This window comes from Entelurus aequoreus, linkage group LG17 (assembly GCF_033978785.1).
Source record: "Entelurus aequoreus isolate RoL-2023_Sb linkage group LG17, RoL_Eaeq_v1.1, whole genome shotgun sequence".
Taxonomy (NCBI): Eukaryota; Metazoa; Chordata; class Actinopteri; order Syngnathiformes; family Syngnathidae; genus Entelurus; species Entelurus aequoreus.
In genome coordinates, this window is record NC_084747.1 from 5269320 (window position 1) to 5288266 (window position 18947).

At 40.3% G+C, this 18947-nt stretch overlaps 1 protein-coding gene across 2 annotated transcripts in view; it reads right to left on the reverse strand.

Moving 5' to 3' along the window:
- The window catches only part of ksr2 (kinase suppressor of ras 2), a 248332-nt gene that overhangs the window by 169137 nt on the left and 60248 nt on the right, over nucleotides 1–18947 (reverse strand). For both annotated transcript variants that reach the window (XM_062024470.1, XM_062024469.1), the window contains one exon: nucleotides 12345–12846. In XM_062024470.1, the coding sequence (XP_061880454.1) occupies nucleotides 12345–12846 (502 nt within the window). The remainder of the gene's footprint in view (nucleotides 1–12344; nucleotides 12847–18947) is intronic.

Consider the following 18947-nt stretch of genomic DNA (forward strand, 5'->3'; position numbering starts at 1 on the left):
TGCAGCTATTACAGCTTCAACTCTTCTGGGAGGGCTGTCCACAAAGTTCATTTGGGTAAGCACTCCATTTATGTCGAGATAGCATGGCTCCAAGTTCCACATTTATAGCGTCAAAGTCACTTTCGCCTCACTCTCTCGGCTTCCTACGTCCCATTCTTCCTTTGTGCTCGCTTCTAGAAGCAGTAGTTCATTGGACATTAGATTACCCATCCATCCATCCATTTTCTACCGCTTATTCCCTTCGGAGTCGCGGGGGGGCGCTGGAGCCTATCTCAGCTACAATCGGGCGGAAGGCGGGGTACACCCCGGACAAGTCGCCACCTCACCGCAGGGCGACGTTAGATTAGACATTAGAAAAACTTTAATGATACACAAGGGAAATTGTTCCACACAGTAGCTCAGTTACAAAGGATGGAAAGTGTACGGATGGAAAGGATAATGCAGGTATAAAGTAAACTACAAATGTACCGTAGTAACAATACGGACCAGTTGATCTGCCGTTTTCTTTTCTCCTTTGCCCTCTCGCCGGGTTATTCCGGATGGTCTCCTGCTGGCCCCACTATGGACTGGACTCTCACTGTTATGTGGATCCACTAGGGCAGGGGTCACCAACCTTTTTGAAACCAAGAGCTACTTCTTGGGTAGTGATTAATGCGAAGGGCTACCAGTTTGATACACACTTAAATAAATTGCCAGAAATAGCCAGTTTGCTCAATTTACCTTTAACTCTATGTTATTATTAATAATTAATGATATTTATCTTTGTGGAAACACTGATCATCTTAATAATTTCTCACAATAAATATATATAGAAACAAATAAATATCAATATGCAACACTTTATTTTTATATTTTCTCTAGGTGCACATTTTTCAAATTGAACATTTTCAAATGATCACTTCTAAGACAGTCTTGTGAAATCACAATATCCCATTTTAACTAGCAAGCCACTAACATTTTTGAACAAATCATGAATTACTTTGCACCATGTTTGTACAAATAATAGCTCATGTAAAATACAAAAGTAAACTCTCAAATTTTTAAATAAATCATGTCACACTTTGAACTGGACACCAAATCTGTTATCTGTTTCTTTGTTAGTTAGTGAAGACCAAGTCTTTCAAATATTGTCTTGGATTTTCAAATTCTATTTGAGTTTTGTCTCTCTTAGAATTAAAAATGTCGAGCAAAGTGAGACCAGCTTGCTAGTAAATAAATAAAATTTAAAAAATTTCCAAGGTTTCTCATAGTCATTCACATCGACGTCCCTTGTGTGGGCTCTGTGCCGAGGATGTTGTTGTGGCTTGTGCAGCCCTTTGAGACTTTTGTGATTTTGGGCTATATAAATAAACATTGATTGATTGATTGATTGATTGATTGATATATGTAATATTTACATATTATATATACAGCATATGATATATATACTGATATATTATATTTGTATTAGGGATGTCCGATAATGGCTTTTTGCCGATATCCGATATTCCGATATTGTCCAACTCTTTAATTACCGATACCGATATCAACCGATACCGATATCAACCGATATATGCAGTCGTGGAATTAACACATTATTATGCCTAATTTGGACAACCAGGTATGGTGAAGATAAGGTACTTTTTAAAAAAATTAGTAAAATAAGATAAATAAATTAAAAACATTTTCTTGAATAAAAAAGAAAGTACAACAATATAAAAACAGTTACATAGAAACTAGTAATGAATGAAAATTAGTAAAATTAACTGTTAAAGGTTAGTACTATTAGTGGAGCAGCAGCACGCACAATCATGTGTGCTTACGGACTGTATCCCTTGCAGACTGTATTGATATATATTGATATATAATGTAGGAACCAGAATATTAATAACAGAAAGAAATGAATGTGAATGAGTGTAAATGGGGGAAGGAGGTTTTTTGGGTTGGTGCACTAATTGTAAGTGTATCTTGTGTTTTTTATGTTGATTAAATAAAAAAATAAAAAATAAAAAATAAAAAAAATAAAAACGATACCGATAATAAAAAAAACGATACCGATAATTTCCGATATTACATTTTAATGCATATATCGGCCGATAATATCGGCAGGCCGATATTATCGGACATCCCTAATTTGTATATAATATATACAATATATAACAATTACTATGTACAATACTACAGTATATGTGTATAAGCCCACCACTTCACAGAGGACAATGTAGTTGTACTAACACCAATAACGTACCTCGTGTATCATATTGTGACTCACTCGATGGACAGTTGTACGTTTGGTCCAGCTTGCCTGGGACATTTTTTTCCGCTTTATTTGGGTAAGCACTCCATTCATGTCGAAATAGCATGGCTCCAAGTTCCACATTTATAGTGTCAAAGTCACTTTCGCCTCACTCTCTCGGCTTCCGTCTGCTCCAGGGGTCGGCAACCCGCGGCTCCGGAGCCGCATGCGGCTCTTTGACCACTCTGATGCGGCTCAGCTGCATACTTGCCGACCCCCCGATTTTCCCAGGAGACTTACGGATCTCAGTGCCTCTCCTAGAAAAATCCCAGGGCAAATATGATCCTATTTTCACTCTAATTACTAAATTAAGGGCGTGCCCTAATTGCACTGCAGCAATTGTCCTCTATAGCATTTACAAACAGTGTGCCAGTCCGGCCACTTGTTGTATGTAGCTATTACTTGCACACGTAGGAGACAGCAAAGCATACTTAGTCATCAGCCACACAGCTTACACTGACGGTAGCCGTATAAAACAACTTTAACACTGTTACGTTACAAATATGCGCCACACTGTGAACCCACACCAAAAAAGAATGAAAAACACATTTCTGGAGAACATCCGCACCGTAACACAACATAAACACAACACAATCAATACCCAGAATCCCATGCAGCCCTAACTCTTCCGGTCTACATTATACACCCCCGCTACCACCAAACCCCCCCACACATGAACCCCACCCCCCTCCGTGCGTTGGTTGAGCGGAAGAGTTAGGGCTGCATGGGATTCTGGGTATTTGTTGTGTTGTGTTTATGTTGTGTTACAGTGCAGATGTTCTCCAGAAATGTGTTTGTCATTCTTTTTTGGTGTGTGTTCAAAGCGTGGCGCATATTTGTAACGTAACAGTGTTAAAGTCGTTTTATACGGCTACCGTCAGTGTAAGCTGTGTGGCTGTTGAACTAGTACGCCTTGCTGTCGCTTACGTGAGCAAGCTGAAGCTGCATTCTCCATGTGGTCGAGCAGGTACGCTGTTTGGGCAGACTGTAGAGGGCGCCAAAAGCAGTGCCATCACGCCCTGATATTCGGGAGTCTCCCGGAACTAATGAGAAGGGTTGGCAAGCGCCATTCATTCAAAACTCGCGGGCCGAACTAACATCAAATTTCCATATTAGGTGCGTGCCGGTGCGTGTGTCTGAGACCCCTGGTTAACATAGCACAAAGCAATTTAAGCTTTATATGCTGTGTTTTTCATTTTAAAAAATTTTTTGTGGCTCTCATTATTTTCTTTAATTTGTGAAACTTGCCAAAATGGCTCTTTGAGTGGTAAAGGTTGCCGACCCCTGGTCTGCTCCAACCTCTCATTCTTCCTTTGTGCTCGCTTCTAGAAGCAGTACTTCATCCTCGGTATATTCAGCTTCAAAAAGAGAATGTTTTGAATCCTCATTTGTCCAAAAATAGTCATCATCGTTGTCTGTTATGGATTCTGGCATGATTAGAAAACACACACGCACATTTGTTGCCAGATGTCGGACGTGTGCTGCTATGGAAATGGAAATCAATGCGCTGAAAATATAAAAATTCCAAAAAAAAGTGCAGTTCCCCTTTAATACAAGTGTTAACTGAGGTGTTGAAAGCGAGCCACAGGTTGTCCAGCACACGACAGCAGAAAGGAGCCTTCCTCTCAACACGCCATACATATTCATGCGGCCAGCAATTATGGCGAAGTAATGAGATAACGTGTCATATATCTCATTTCAACGGGAGGTAGAAAGATGTCTCCCGGGGTCAGAGGGTAATCCCTGGTTACTGTGTCCCGGCCACCGTGCCAGGCAATTAAAGCCGCGCAGAACGAGGGCCACGATGAGCGATGAGAGCTTATTAAAAACCTCGAGGTGCTTTTGGGAGGAGGAGGTGGAAATGTGGCTTGTTTGGAGAGAAGAGGAGGCGGGGGGGGGGGGGGGGGGGATATTAGAAAAGCAGCGTAAGCTCCTCTTTTGCGCGATTCCGCTGTGGAGTCAGCGGTCTTTTGCTCGGGTGAAGTAAAGCCTATTTTCAGGACTATTCTGGGAAAACAACAAAGTGTGGTCGAAGGGGCTGCTGCTCATTCCACCGCTTCTGGGGGAAAAATTGAATTAACTTAAAATGTGTTTTACAAAACCCAAAACCAGTGAAGTTGTCACGTTGTGTAAATGGTAAATAAAAACAGAATACAATGATTTGCAAATCCTTTTCAACTTATATTCAATTGAATAGACTGCAAAGACAAGATACTTTACGTTCCAACTGGGAAAACTTTGTTATTTTTTGCAAATATTAGCTCATTTGGAATTTGATGCCTGCAACATGTTTCAAAAAAGCTGGCACAAGTGGCAAAAAAGACTGAGAACGTTGAGGAATGCTCATCAAACACTTATTTGGAACATCCCACAGGCGAACGGGCTAATTGGGAACAGGTGGGTGCCATGATTGGGTAGATTCCATGAAATGCTCGGTCGTTCACAAACAAGGATGGGGCGAGGGTCACCACTTTGTCAACAAATGCGTGAGCAAATCGTCGAACAGTTTAAGAACAACATTTCTCAACCAGCTATTGCAAGGAATTTAGGGATTTCACCATCTACGCTCCGTAATATCATCAAAAGGTTCAGAGAATCTGTAGAAATCGCTGCACGTAACATTGAATGCCCGTGACCTTTGATCCCTCAGGCGGTACTGCATCAAAAAGCGGCATCCGTGTGTAAAGGATATCACCACATGGGCTCAGGAACACTTCAGAAAACTGGCAGTAACTACAGTTGGTTGCTACATCTGTAAGTGCAAGTTCAAACTCTACTATGCAAAGCGAAAGCTATTTATCAACAACACCCAGAAACGCCGCCATCTAAGACGGACTGATACAAAGTGGAAAAGTGTTCTGTGGTCTGACGAGTCCACATTTCAAATTGTTTTATGGAAACTGTGGACGTCGTGTCCTCCGGAACAAAGAGGAAAAGAACCATCCGGATTGTTATAGGCGCTAAGTGTAAAAGGCAGCATGTGTGATGGTATGGGGGTGTATTAGTGCCCAAGACATGGGTAACTTACACATCTGTGAAGGCACCATTAATGCTGAAAGGTACATACAGGTTTTGGATAGGGATGTCCGATCGGCCGATAAATGCGTTAAAATGTAATATCGGAAATTATCGGTATCGTTTTTTTATTATCTGTATCGTTTTTTTTTTTTTTTTTTTTTTTTTTTTTTTTTTTAATTAAATCAACATAAAAAACACAAGATACACTTACAATTAGTGCACCAACCCAAAAAACCTCCCTCCCCCCATTTCTTTCTGTTATCAATATTCTGGTTCCTACATTATATATCAATATATATCAATACAGTCTGCAAGGGATACAGTCCGTAAGCACACATGATTGTGCGTGCTGCTGCTCCACTAATAGTACTAACCTTTAACAGTTAATTTTACTCATTTTCATTAATTACTAGTTTCTATGTAACTGTTTTTATATTGTTTTACTTTGTTTTTTATTCAAGAAAATGTTTTTAATTTAGTTATCTTATTTTATTATTATTTTTAAGAAGTACCTTATCTTCACCATACATGGTTGTCCAAATTAGGCATAATAATGTGTTAATTCCACGACTGCATATATCGGTTGATATCGGTATCAGTTGATATCGGTATCGGTAATTAAAGAGTTGGACAATATCGGAATATCGGATATCGACAAAAAGCCATTATCGGACATCCCTAGTTTTGGAGCAACATATGTTATCTCCAGGCTTTCGGGGGCTACATACAATGAGGTGGCCCCTGGGCCTGGACTTTAGAACCTGTGGTTTTCCAGGCTGAGGAAATGATCTCTTCATTTGAAAATGTTTGTGTTGCTATGGAAATAGCATGTCCTAGAACACGCACAAGCTTGGCTGTGTCACGGAGTGTTGGTGACGAACCCCAAGATGCAGAGAAGGCAGTCTTGGTGCAGGGAAAACATGATTTAATGTCCACAATAAAGAAAAAACACAAACCAGGAACTAGGAACAGGAAAACTGGAAACAGGAACCAGAAAACAGAAAAACTGGAAATAGCTAACGGCTAACAGGATCTGGATAACTGGAAAACACAAAATAAGGAGCTAGGAGACAGCAAACTGTAAATAACTATAGGAGCCAGCCAACAGGAACAGCTTACCGCAAATAACGACATCAACGAGTATTACAAACCCCGTTTCCATATCAGTTGGGTAATTGTGTTGGATTGATTGATTGAGACTTTTATTAGTAGGTTGTACAGTGAAGTACATACTCCGTACAATTGACCACTAAATGGTAACACCCGAATAAGTTTTTCAACTTGTTTAAGTCGGGGTCCACTTAAATTGATTCATGATACAGATATATACTATCATATATACTATCATCATAATACAGTCATCACACAAGATAATCACAATGAATTATTTACATTATTTCCAATCAGGGGTGTGGAGGAGGGGGAGGGGGGGTAGGATATGGACATCAAGTAGTGGACATAGAGAGAGAGAGAGAGAGAGAGAGAGAGAGAGAGAGAGAGAGAGAGAGAGAGAGAGAGAGAGAGAGAGATCAGAAGGCATAAGAAAAAGTATCTGCATTTGATTGTTTACATTTGATTGTTAGCAATCCGGGGAGGGTGTTAGTTTAGGGTTGTAGCTGCCTGGAGGTGAACTTTTATTGCGGTTTTGAAGGAGGATAGAGATGCCCTTTCTTTTATACCTGTTGGGAGCGCATTCCACATTGATGTGGCATAGAAAGAGAATGAGTTAAGACCTTTGTTAGTTCGGAATCTGGGTTTAACGTGGTTAGTGGAGCACCCCCTGGTGTTGTGGTTATGGCGGTCATTTACGTTAAGGAAGTAGTTTGACATGTACTTCGGTATCGGGGAGGTGTAGCGGATTTTATAGACTAGGCTCAGTGCTAGATGTAAATATAAACGGAATACAATGATTTGTTTAGGGCACGTCCGACCGGTAGGAGGCCACGTGCTAACAGTTAGCATGCCTCAAGTACCAAACTGTATGACTCTGTGGTGTACGCCTGCAAAAATGTGTTGTTTTTTTTAAAGCTAACATGCTAACGTGTAACATGTGTCAAGTACCAAATTGTCTAACTCTGAGGTGTATGCCCACAAAATTAGTCAAACAAAGCATATGAGTTGGGAAAATGTGTAAGATGTAAATATAAACGGAATACAATGATTTGCAAATCATTGTATTCCGTTTATTAGTGATGGGTCCGGCAACACAGATGCATCGGCGCATGCGTCGAGCTCATAGAGCGATACCCTGTGTCGGTGCGCGTACCGCTTTTAGAAAGTCACGTGACCGATCATGAGCTGCTTTGGTCACGTGACCGATACGCGAACTGTATCGCACTGACGCCTCCTCTGTGCCCTGTGAGCAACGTTCCCTCTAAGGTGCGCGCCTGCGCAATTGCGCACTGCTCAAGCGTCCTCTGCGCACAGCAAATATATGCCGCGCACCAAATCCAACCCATCTGAATTCTAAACAAAATAAACACATTTATTCTGTGTAATTTTGAAATGCAACTTTGAGTGACAGTGACAACAAGCGGCCCTAACGGTGTTCGTCAACAACACGCATACCACTAAACCACTGGTGCGTTTATGGCCACACAAAAAGTCGGACAACTCAAACACCACACAAAGTTAGACTATGACTCCTCAGTCATACGTGTGCTTATTTTTCTGTCATTTATTATTAATGTTAATTTATTGATATTAATCACGGAATGCTGTTACTAGAGAAAGTTGCAGGAATGACGGCGTGGCGAAGTTGGTAGAGTGGCCGTGCCAGCAATCGGAGGGTTGCTGGTTACTGGGGTTCAATCCCCACCTTTTACCATCCTAGTCACGATACATGTTCACATTATTTATTGACTGTATCTAAAAAAGATAAAAATATATTTTTATTTAAATGAAGATATGAAATAATCCTAAATGAAATACAATGACTTTGTTTATATTATTGTATATACTAGGTCAGGGGTCACCAACCTTTTTGAAAGCAAGAGCTACTTCTTGGGTACTGATTAATGCGAAGGGCTACCAGTTTGATACACACTTAAATAAATTGCCAGAAATAGCCAATTTGCTCAATTTACCTTTAACTTTATGTTATTATTAATAATTAATGATATTTACACTTAATTGAACGGTTTAAAAGAGGAGAAAACACAAAAAAAATGACAATTCAATTTTGAAACATAGTTTATCTTCAATTTCGACTCTTTAAAATTCAAAATTCAACCGAAATAAAGAGAAAAACTTTAAAAAAAATAATTTATGGAACATCATTAGTAATTTTTCCTGTTTAAGATTAATTTTAGAATTTTATTGACATGTTTTAAATAGGTTAAAATCCAATTTACACTTTGTTAGAATATATAACAAATTGGACCAAGCTATATTTCTAACAAAGACAAATCATTATTTCTTCTAGATTTTCCAGAACAAAAATTTTAAAAGAAATTCAAAAGACTTTGAAATAAGATTTAAATTTGATTCTACAGATTTTCTAGATTTGCCAGATTTTTTTTTTTGAATTTTAATCATAATAGGTTTGAAGAAATATTTCACAAATATTCTTCGTCGAAAAAACAGAAGCTAAAATGAAGAATTAAATTAAAATTTGTTTATTATTCTTTCAAATAAAAAAAATATATTTACTTGAACATTGATTTAAATTGTCAGGAAAGAAGAGGAAGGAATTTAAAAGGTAAAAAGGTATATGTGTTTAAAAATCCTAAAATCATTTTTAAGGTTGTATTTTTTCTCTAAAATTGTCTTTCTGAAAGTTATAAGAAGCAAAGTAAAAAAATTAATGAATTTATTTAAACAAGTGAAGACCAAGTCTTTAAAATATTTTCTTGGATTTTCAAATTCTATTTGAGTTTTGTCTCTCTTAGAATTAAAAATGTCGGGCAAAGCGAGACCAGCTTGCTAGTAAATAAATACAATTTAAAAATAGAGGCAGCTCACTGGTAAGTGCTGCTATTTGAGCTATTTTTAGAACAGGCCGGCGGGCTACTCATCTGGTCCTTACGGGCTACCTGGTGCCCGCGGGCACCGCGTTGGTGACCCCTGTACTAGGTCATAAAATCAGTGTCAGTTGAGTCGGTCCATAGGTTGCCTGTAGGGATTTTTAATGTCCAGCAGATGTCAGTATTTAGTGACACAGTATCGACCCAGTATCAATACAGTTTTGCAATGTGTCGAAACGCTTCATGACGCCTCATCAACCCATCACTACCGTTTATATTTACATCTAACACAATTTCCCAACTCATATGGAAACGGGGTTTGTAGCACGGCAGGTAGTGATGACAATACTCCAGCACTGACTGGAGGACAAAGCAGGTCTAAATAGCAGCCGGCTGATTGACACCAGGTGTGGCCAGGTGCCAATCAGCCGCAGCTGAGGGGAAACAGCGCTCAGGGACAAAAGCAGGAAATAACCAAAATAAGAGCGCTGACAGGAAATAAAGACCAAAACATAACTAAACTGTCAGTGACAAACCTGACAGGCTGCCTGGTTCATAAAGTTCGACACAAACATGGACTCCATCTGATACAAGTTGGACTAACAAAGTCCCTTCCAGTCCGCCGGAGCTCAATCACGTTAATTGCTGGCGTACATCATTGCCCAGAAAGAACCCGAGGACCTGCCGGTGGAGATAAGATGCCTCGAGGGCGACGTTCCCGAGCGTCCATGTTTGCATCTGGTGCTATGCTGATCAGATTTTGCCCCCAAACAGAGTGCGCCACTGCCGGCTAATCAGGAACCAGAGCTGGCCCCGGGAGGACTGCGCTCATTCCAATAATGCCATTAGATGACAGTGCTCTATTACTGCCACACTCGCTCGCAGTCATCCGGGCTGCTGCCTGCCAGCGCGCACGTGACGAAGACTTGATCACGGTGGCGCTGAACGGCATTAGAGGATTGATTACCGGTCCCCGAGAGCTGATAGACTGCAGCGGGCCACTCTTAATCGACGGGCCTGCGAGCGACTCGTCCAGATGAAGTGGATAAAGGCAGAGCGTCGTCGATGGGGATCGAGCTGGCGCCTTGTTGCGGCGTGTGGCGACGCCGTGAACTTTAACCACCCGGCAGATACGTCAAAATTCCTCCGATTCAATGCGCGGCCACTTGTTGCTAGGCAGAATTCATGTGGCTCAGCGAGAACTGGCCCATGTACGTGTCAAAATTGGAAAAGAATGGACATTTTTTTAGCCCCAAGTGGAGGAGTTCAAGTACCTGGGAGTCTTGTTCACGAGTGGGGGATGAGTGGATGGTGAGATCCGTTGTGGTGAAGAAGGAGCTGAGCCGGAAGGCAAAGCTCTAAATTTACCGCTCGATCTACGTTCCCATCCTCACCTATGGTCATGAGCTTTGGGTTATGACCGACAGGACAAGATCACGGGTACAAGCGGCCCAAATGAGTTTCCTCCGCCGGGTGGCGGGTCTCTCCCTTAGAGATAGGGTGAGAAGCTCTGTCATCCGGGAGGAACTCAAAGTAAAGCCGCTGCTCCTCCACATGGAGAGGAGCCAGATGAGGTGGTTCGGGCATCTGGTCAGGATGCCACCCGAACGCCTCCCTAGGGAGGTGTTTAGGGCACGTCCGACCGGTAGGAGGCCACGTGCTAACAGTTAGCATGCCTCACGTGCCAAATTGTCTGACTCTGAGGTGTATGCCTACAAAATGAGCAAAACAAAGCTAAAATAGTAATGTTAGCATGCTAACAGTTAGCATATGTCAAGCACTAAGTTATATGATTCTGAGGTGTATACCTGCAAAATTAGCTAAAAAAAAGCTAACATGCTAACAGTTAGCATGCATCACGTGCCAAATTGTCTGACTCTGAGGTGTATGCCTACAAAATTAGCAAAACAAACCTAAAATAGTCATGTTAGCATGCTAGCAGTTAGCATACGTCAAGTACTAAGTTATATGACGCTGAGGTGTATACCTGCCAAATTAGCTAAAAGAAAGCTAACATGCTAACAGTTAGCATGCATCACGTACCAAATTGTCTAACTGAGGTGTATGCCTATAAAATTAGTACAACAAAGCTAAAATAGTCATGTTAGCATGCCAACAGTTAGCATACGTCACGCACTAAGTTATATGACTCTGAGGTGCATACCTGCCAAATTACCTGAAAAAAGCTAACATGCTAACAGTTGGCATGCATCACGTAGCAAATTGTCTAACTTTGAGGTGTATGCCTACAAAATTAGTAAAACAAACATAAAATAGTCATGTTAACATGCTAGCAGTTAGCATATGTCAAGTACTAACTTATTTGACGCTGAGGTGTATACCTGCCAAATTAGCTAAAAAAAGCTAACATGCTAACAGTTAGCATGCATCATGTACCAAATTGTCTAACTCTGAAGTGTATGCCTACAAAATTAGCAAAACAAAGCTAAAATAGTAATGTTAGCATGCTAACAGTTAGCATACGTCAAGCACTAAGTTATAGGACTCTGAGGTGTATGCTTTGATGAGTATTTTATACAATTTGGAGATATACAATGGAAGACCGGGCTTTCTGCTCCACCGCTCCCAGTCTGTGGAACGCTCTCCCTGACCACCTGAGGGCACCACAGACTGTGGATGCTTTTAAAAAAGGCTTAAAAGCCATTCTTTTTTTTTAAAAAGCCTTTTTTTTAATTTTTTTTTAGATATATGCATATTACATATAGCTATTTGGCTGTTCTAGTTTTTATTTTTATTTATTTCTTTATTATCTTTTTATTATTTATTTTTTCTTTAATACACTGTAGCACTTTGAGATTGTTTACTCGATATAAAGTGCTTTTTACAAATCAAATCTATTATTATTATTATCATTATTATGTACCTGTAAATGTTTGAAGGTATGACCTTGTGTTGACATAATATACAAAATAAAGATGAGAGTAAAAATTCCGGATCTTTCTGAAAATGTGTCCCGACAACAAAGTAGAGCAGCTGAGCATCTCTGCTGCTTTGCTTCAAGAGGGAGGACACAGCACAGCTCATAGATCAATGAAATTAGCCATGATCAACAACAAGTGACTTACTTTGGCGTCTGCGTGTCGTCCAAGCGGTTTCCCAGCTGGAACTCGTGTGATTTGCTCCGGTGCAGAGCGGTAAAGCCCGGCAGAAGGTGGATCAGCTTGCGACTCGGCGGCGGCGGCGTTCCCGGGGCCTTCACTTTGTTCCTTCGCCGCATGGGCGGCGTGCCAGGCGGGGTCATTGTGTTGAACACCAAAGGAGTCCGAGGAGGCGTGTGGCCAAAATGTCTCTGGCGAGGCGACGGGGGCAGCGAGCGCTGGCCAAAGTCCAAGGCGGGCAGGAGGCCCGTGGAAGGGCTGTCCACGGTCAGTCGGTCCGCGTACAAAGGGGGCGCCAGGGCCTGGGGGCTGTGGCACATGAGCTGGTTGTACTTGGACTGGACTTTGGGGCTTTGGGACAGCTGGAAGCGGATCCACTGGCTCGCCTCCGGCTGACACACGGGGGTGTTTTCCTTGCCTGACTCGGAGGTCGGCCACTGGATGGACCAGTCCTGCTTGGTCTGGCTCCCTGTGGACCACATGCAACGTGTTCAGATGAGCTACTTGGAACCTAACTAACTCAAACTCAAACAAGATGGCAGTAGCTACAGCATGAGTGAGCAGTGTTTGTTTTCATTCATCCAGGTCACTAATAGACTGCTGAGGTTGTCTGACAAAATGTTTCACCTCTCATCCCAGCAGGTATCATTAGATCCTGCATAAAGATAGGACAGCACTCGTGTGAGGGGATGGTGCAGCATCTAAGCACAAGTCTGAGGGGACTAGTGCTAAGGCTATATAGAAAAATGTTCTCAACACGTGTATCGAAATTGTACAGTCATCAGTCCATGCTCAAAAACTAGATAGGACAGCTCTAGTCTGAGGGGATGGTGCAGGATCAAAAACTATCTAGATGGGTAAAATACACTTGTAGAAAAACGGCTTCAATCAGACCATGTTCAAAGACTAGATAGGACAGCCAGCTCTAGTCTGAGGTGAAAAATAAATACATTAGTCTGAGGAGATGGTGCCGGATCAAAGACTTTATAAGAAAGAAAGACTAGATACTACTTACATCAGGTAATGCTCAAAGACTAGACAGGACAGCTCTAATCTGAGGGGACGATGCTGGATTGAAGACTCGATAGGAAAAATATACTTAATACTGATGTAGAAATGCCGCCTTCATCAGTTCATGCTCAAAGACTAGATAGGACAGCCCTAGTCTGAGTGGATGGTGCAGGATTAAAAAAACTATCTAGATGGGTAAAATATACTTGTAGAAATACTGCTTTAATCAGACCATGTTCAAAGACTAGATAGGACAGCCAGCTCTAGTCTGAGGTGATGGTGCAGGACCTAAGACTAAATAGGACAGATAGAAAAATACAAGTGGCTACTCTGACAGGTGCAGTTGAAATACAATAAAAACAATAAATACCGTTAAAAATAAATACATTAGTCTGAGGAGATGGTGCAGGATCAAATACTTTATAAGAAAGAAAGACTAGATACTACTTACATCAGATAATGCTCAAAGACTAGACAGGACAGCTCTAATCTGAGTGGACGGTGCTGGATTGAAGACTCGATGGAAAAATATACTTAATACTGTTACAGAAATGCCGCCTTCATCAGTTCATGCTCAAAGACTAGATAGGACAGCTCTAGTCTGAGGGGATGGTGCAGGATCAAAAACTATCTAGATGGGTAAAATATACTTGTAGAAATACTGCTTTAATCAGACCATGTTCAAAGACTAGATAGGACAGCCAGCTCTAGTCTGAGGTGAAAAATAAATACATTAGTCTGAGGGGATGGTGCAGGATCAAATACTTTATAAGAAAGAAAGACTAGATACTACTTACATCAGATAATGCTCAAAGACTAGACAGGACAGCTCTAATCTGAGGGGACGGTGTTGGATTGAAGACTCGATAGGGAAAATATACTTAATACTGCTATAGAAATGCCGCCTTCATCAGTTCATGTTTAAAGACTAGATAGGACAGCTCTAGTCTGAGGGGATGGTGCAGGATCAAAAACTAACTAGATGGGTAAAATATACTTGTAGAAATACTGCTTTAATCAGACCATGTTCAAAGACTGGATAGGACGGCCAGCTCTAGTCTGAGGTGAAAAATAAATACATTATTCTGAGGAGATGGTGCAGGATCAAATACTTTATAAGAAAGAAAGACTAGATACTACTTACATCAGATAATGCTCAAAGACTAGACAGGACAGCTCTAATCTGAGGGGACGGTGCTGAATTGAAGACTAGATAGGAAAAATATGCTTAATACTGATATAGAAATGCCGCCTTCATCAGTTCATGCTCAAAGACTAGATAGGACAGCTCTAGTCTGAGGGGATGGTGCAGGATCAAAAACTATCTAGATGGGTAAAATATATTTGTAGAAATACTGCTTTAATCAGACCATGTTCAAATACTAGATAGGACAGCCAGCTCTAGTCTGAGGTGAAAAATAAATACATTAGTCTGAGGAGATGGTGCAGGATCAAATACTTTATTTTAAAGAAAGACTAGATACTACTTACATCAGATAATGCTCAAAGACTAGACAGGACAGCTCTAATCTGAGGGGACGGTGTTGGATTGAAGACTCGATAGGAAAAATATACTTAATACTGTTATAGAAATGCCGCCTTCATCAGTCCATGCTCAAAGACTAGATAGGACAGCTCTAGTCTGAGGGGATGGTGCAGGATAAAAAACTAGACGGGTAAAATATACTTGTAGAAATACTGCTTCAATCAGACCATGTTCAAAGACTAGATAGGACAGCCAGCTCTAGTCTGAGGTGATGGTGCAGCACCTAAGACTAAGTAGGAAAGATAGAAAAATACAAGTGGCTACTCTGACAGGTGCAGTTGAAATACTATAAAAACAATAAATAACGTTAAAAATAAATACATTAGTCTGAGGAGATGGTGCAGGATCAAATACTTTATAAGAAAGAAAGACTAGATACTACTTACATCAGATAATGTTTAAAGACTAGACAGGACAGCTCTAATCTGAGCGGACGGTGCTGGATTGAAGACTCGATAGGAAAAATATACTTAATACTGTTATAGAAATGCCGCCTTCATCAGTTCATGCTCAAAGACTAGATAGGACAGCTCTCGTCTGAGGGGATGGTGCAGGATCAAAAACTATCTAGATGGGTAAAATATACTTGTAGAAATACTGATTCAATCAGACCATGTTCAAAGACTAGATAGGACAGCCAGCTCTAGTCTGAGGTGAAAAATAAATACATTAGTCTGAGGAGATGGTGCAGGATCAAAGACTTTATAATAAAGAAAGACTAGATACTACTTACATCAGATAATGCTCAAAGACTAGACAGGACAGCTCTAATCTGAGGGGACGGTGCTGGATTGAAGACTCGATAGGAAAAATATACTTAATACTGTTATAGAAATGCCACCTTCGTCAGTTCATGCTCAACGACTAGATAGGACAGCTCTAGTCTGAGGGGATGGTGCAGGATCAAAAACTATCTAGATGGGTAAAATATACTTGTAGAAATATGGCTTTAATCAGACCATGTTCAAAGACAAGATAGGACAGCCAGCTCTAGTCTGAGGTGAAAAATAAATACATTAGTCTGAGGAGATGGTGCAGGATCAAATACTTTATAAGAAAGAAAGACTAGACACTACTTACATCAGATAATGTTTAAAGACTAGACAGGACAGCTCTAATCTGAGGGGACGGTGCTGGATTGAAGACTCGATAGGAAAAATATACTTAATACTGTTATAGAAATGCCGCCTTCATCAGTTCATGCTCAAAGACTAGATAGGACAGCTCTAGTCTGAGGGGATGGTGCAGGATCAAAAACTATCTAGATGGGTAAAATATACTTGTAGAAATACTGCTTCAATCAGACCATGTTCAAAAACTAGATAGGACAGCCAGCTCTAGTCTGAGGTGAAAAATAAATACATTAGTCTGAGGAGATGGTGCAGGATCAAATACTTTATAAGAAAGAAAGACTAGATACTACTTACATCAGATAATGCTCAAAGACTAGACAGGACAGCTCTAATCTGAGGGGACGGTGCTGGATTGCAGACTCGATAGGAAAAATATACTTAATACTGTTATAGAAATGCCGCCTTCATCAGTTCATGCTCAAAGACTAGATAGGACAGCTCTAGTCTGAGGGGATGGTGCAGGATCAAAAACTATCTAGATGGGTAAAATATACTTGTAGAAATACTGTTTCAATCAGACCATGTTCAAAGACTAGATAGGACAGCCAGCTCTAGTCTGAGGTGAAAAATAAATACATTATTCTGAGGAGATGGTGCAGGATCAAATACTTTATAATAAAGAAAGACTAAATACTACTTACATCAGATAATGCTCAAAGACTAGACAGGACAGCTCTAATCTGAGAGGACGGTGCTGGATTGAAGACTTGATAGGGAAAATATACTTAATACCGCTATAGAAATGCCACCTTCATCAGTCCATGCTCAAAGACTAGATAGGACAGCTCTAGTCTGAGGGGATGGTGCTGTATTGAAGATTTAAAAGGAAAACTTTACTTAATACTGATATGGAAATACTACAGTCATCAGTCCATGCTCAAAAACCAGATAGGACAGCTCCAGTCTGAGGGGATGGTGCAGGATCAAAAACTATCTAGATAGGTAAAATATACTTGTAGAAATACTGCTTTAATCAGACCATGTTCAAAGACTAGATAGGACAGCCAGCTCTAGTCTGAGGTGATGGTGCAGGACCTAAGACTAAATAGGAAAGATAGAAGAATACAAGTGGCTACTCTGACAGGTGCAGTTGAAATACAATAAATAACAATAAATAACGTTAAAAATAAATACATTAGTCTGAGGAGATGGTGCAGGATCAAAGACTTTATAAGAAAGAAAGACTAAATACTACTTACATCAGATAATGCTCAAAGACTAGACAGGACAGCTCTAATCTGAGGGGACGGTGCTGGATTGAAGACTTTATAGGAACAATATCCTTATTACTGATATAGAAATACTACTTTCATCAGTTCATGCTCAAAGACTAGATAGGACGGTTCTAATCTGAGGGGATGGTGCTGTATTGAAACATATACGTTATACTGATATAGAAATACCACCTTCATCAGTTAATGCTCAAAGACTAGATAGGACAGCTCTACATTTGAGGGGATGGTGCTGGATTGAAAAATATATGTTATACTGATGTATAAATACCACCTTCATCAGTTAATGCTCAAAGATTAGATAGGACAGCTCTACATTTGAGGGGCTGGATTGAAAAATATACGTTATACTGATATAGAAATACCACCTTCATCAGTTCATGCTCAAAGACTAGATAGGACAGCTCCAAATTTAAGGGGATGGTGCTGGATTGAAAAATATACGTTATATTGATGTAGAAATACCACCTTCATCAGTTAATGCTCAAAGACTAGATAGGACAGCTGTAAATTTGAGGGGCTAGTGCTGGATTGAAGACTTGATCGGAAAACATATCCTTAATACTGTTAGAGATATACCACTTTCATTAGTTTATACTCAAAGACTAGATAGGACAGCTCTAATATGAGGGGATGGTGCTGGATTGAAGACTTTATAGGACCAATATCCTTATTACTTATATTGAAATACCACCTTACCACCTTCATCAGTTCATGCTCAAAGACTAGATAGGACGGCTCTAATCTGAGGGGATGGTGCTGGTTTGAAAACTATATGTTATACTGATGTAGAAATATTACCTTCATCAGTTAATGTTCAAAGACTAGATAGGACAGCTCTAAATTTGAGGGGATGGTGCTGGATTGAAGACTTGATAGGAACAATATCCGTAACACTGTTATAGATATACCACCTTCATCAGTTCATGCTCAAAGACTAGATAGGACGGCTCTAATCTGAGGGGATGGTGCTGGATTGAAAAATATATGTTATACTGATATAGTAATATCACCTTCCGCAGTTAATGTTCAAAGACTAGATAGGACAGCTCTAAATTTGAGGGGATGGTGCTGGATTGAAGACTTGATAGGAACAATATCTGCAATACCGATATAGAAATACCACCTTCATCAGTTCATGCTCAAAGACTAGGTAGGACCGCTCTAAATTTGAGGGGATGGTGATGGATTGAAGACTTGATAGGAACAATATCTGTAATACTGTTATAGAAATACCACCTTCATCAGTTCATGCTCAAAGACTAGATAGGACGGCTCTAATCTGAGGGGATGGTGCTGGATTGAAAAATATATGTTATACTGATATAGAAATATCTCCTTCCGCAGTTAATGTTCAAAGACTAGATAGGACAGCTCTAAATTTGAGGGGATGGTGCTGGAATGAAGACTTGATAGGAACAATATCCGTAACACTGATATAGAAATACCACCTTTATCGGTTCATGCTCAAATACTAGATAGGACAGCTCTAAAATGAGGGGATAGTGCAGGATGCAGGATGAAAGACTAGATAGGACGGCTCTAATCTGAGGGGATGGTGCTGGATTGAAAAATATATGTTATACTGATATAGAAATATCACCTTCCGCAGTTAATGTTCAAAGACTAGATAGGACAGCTGTAAATT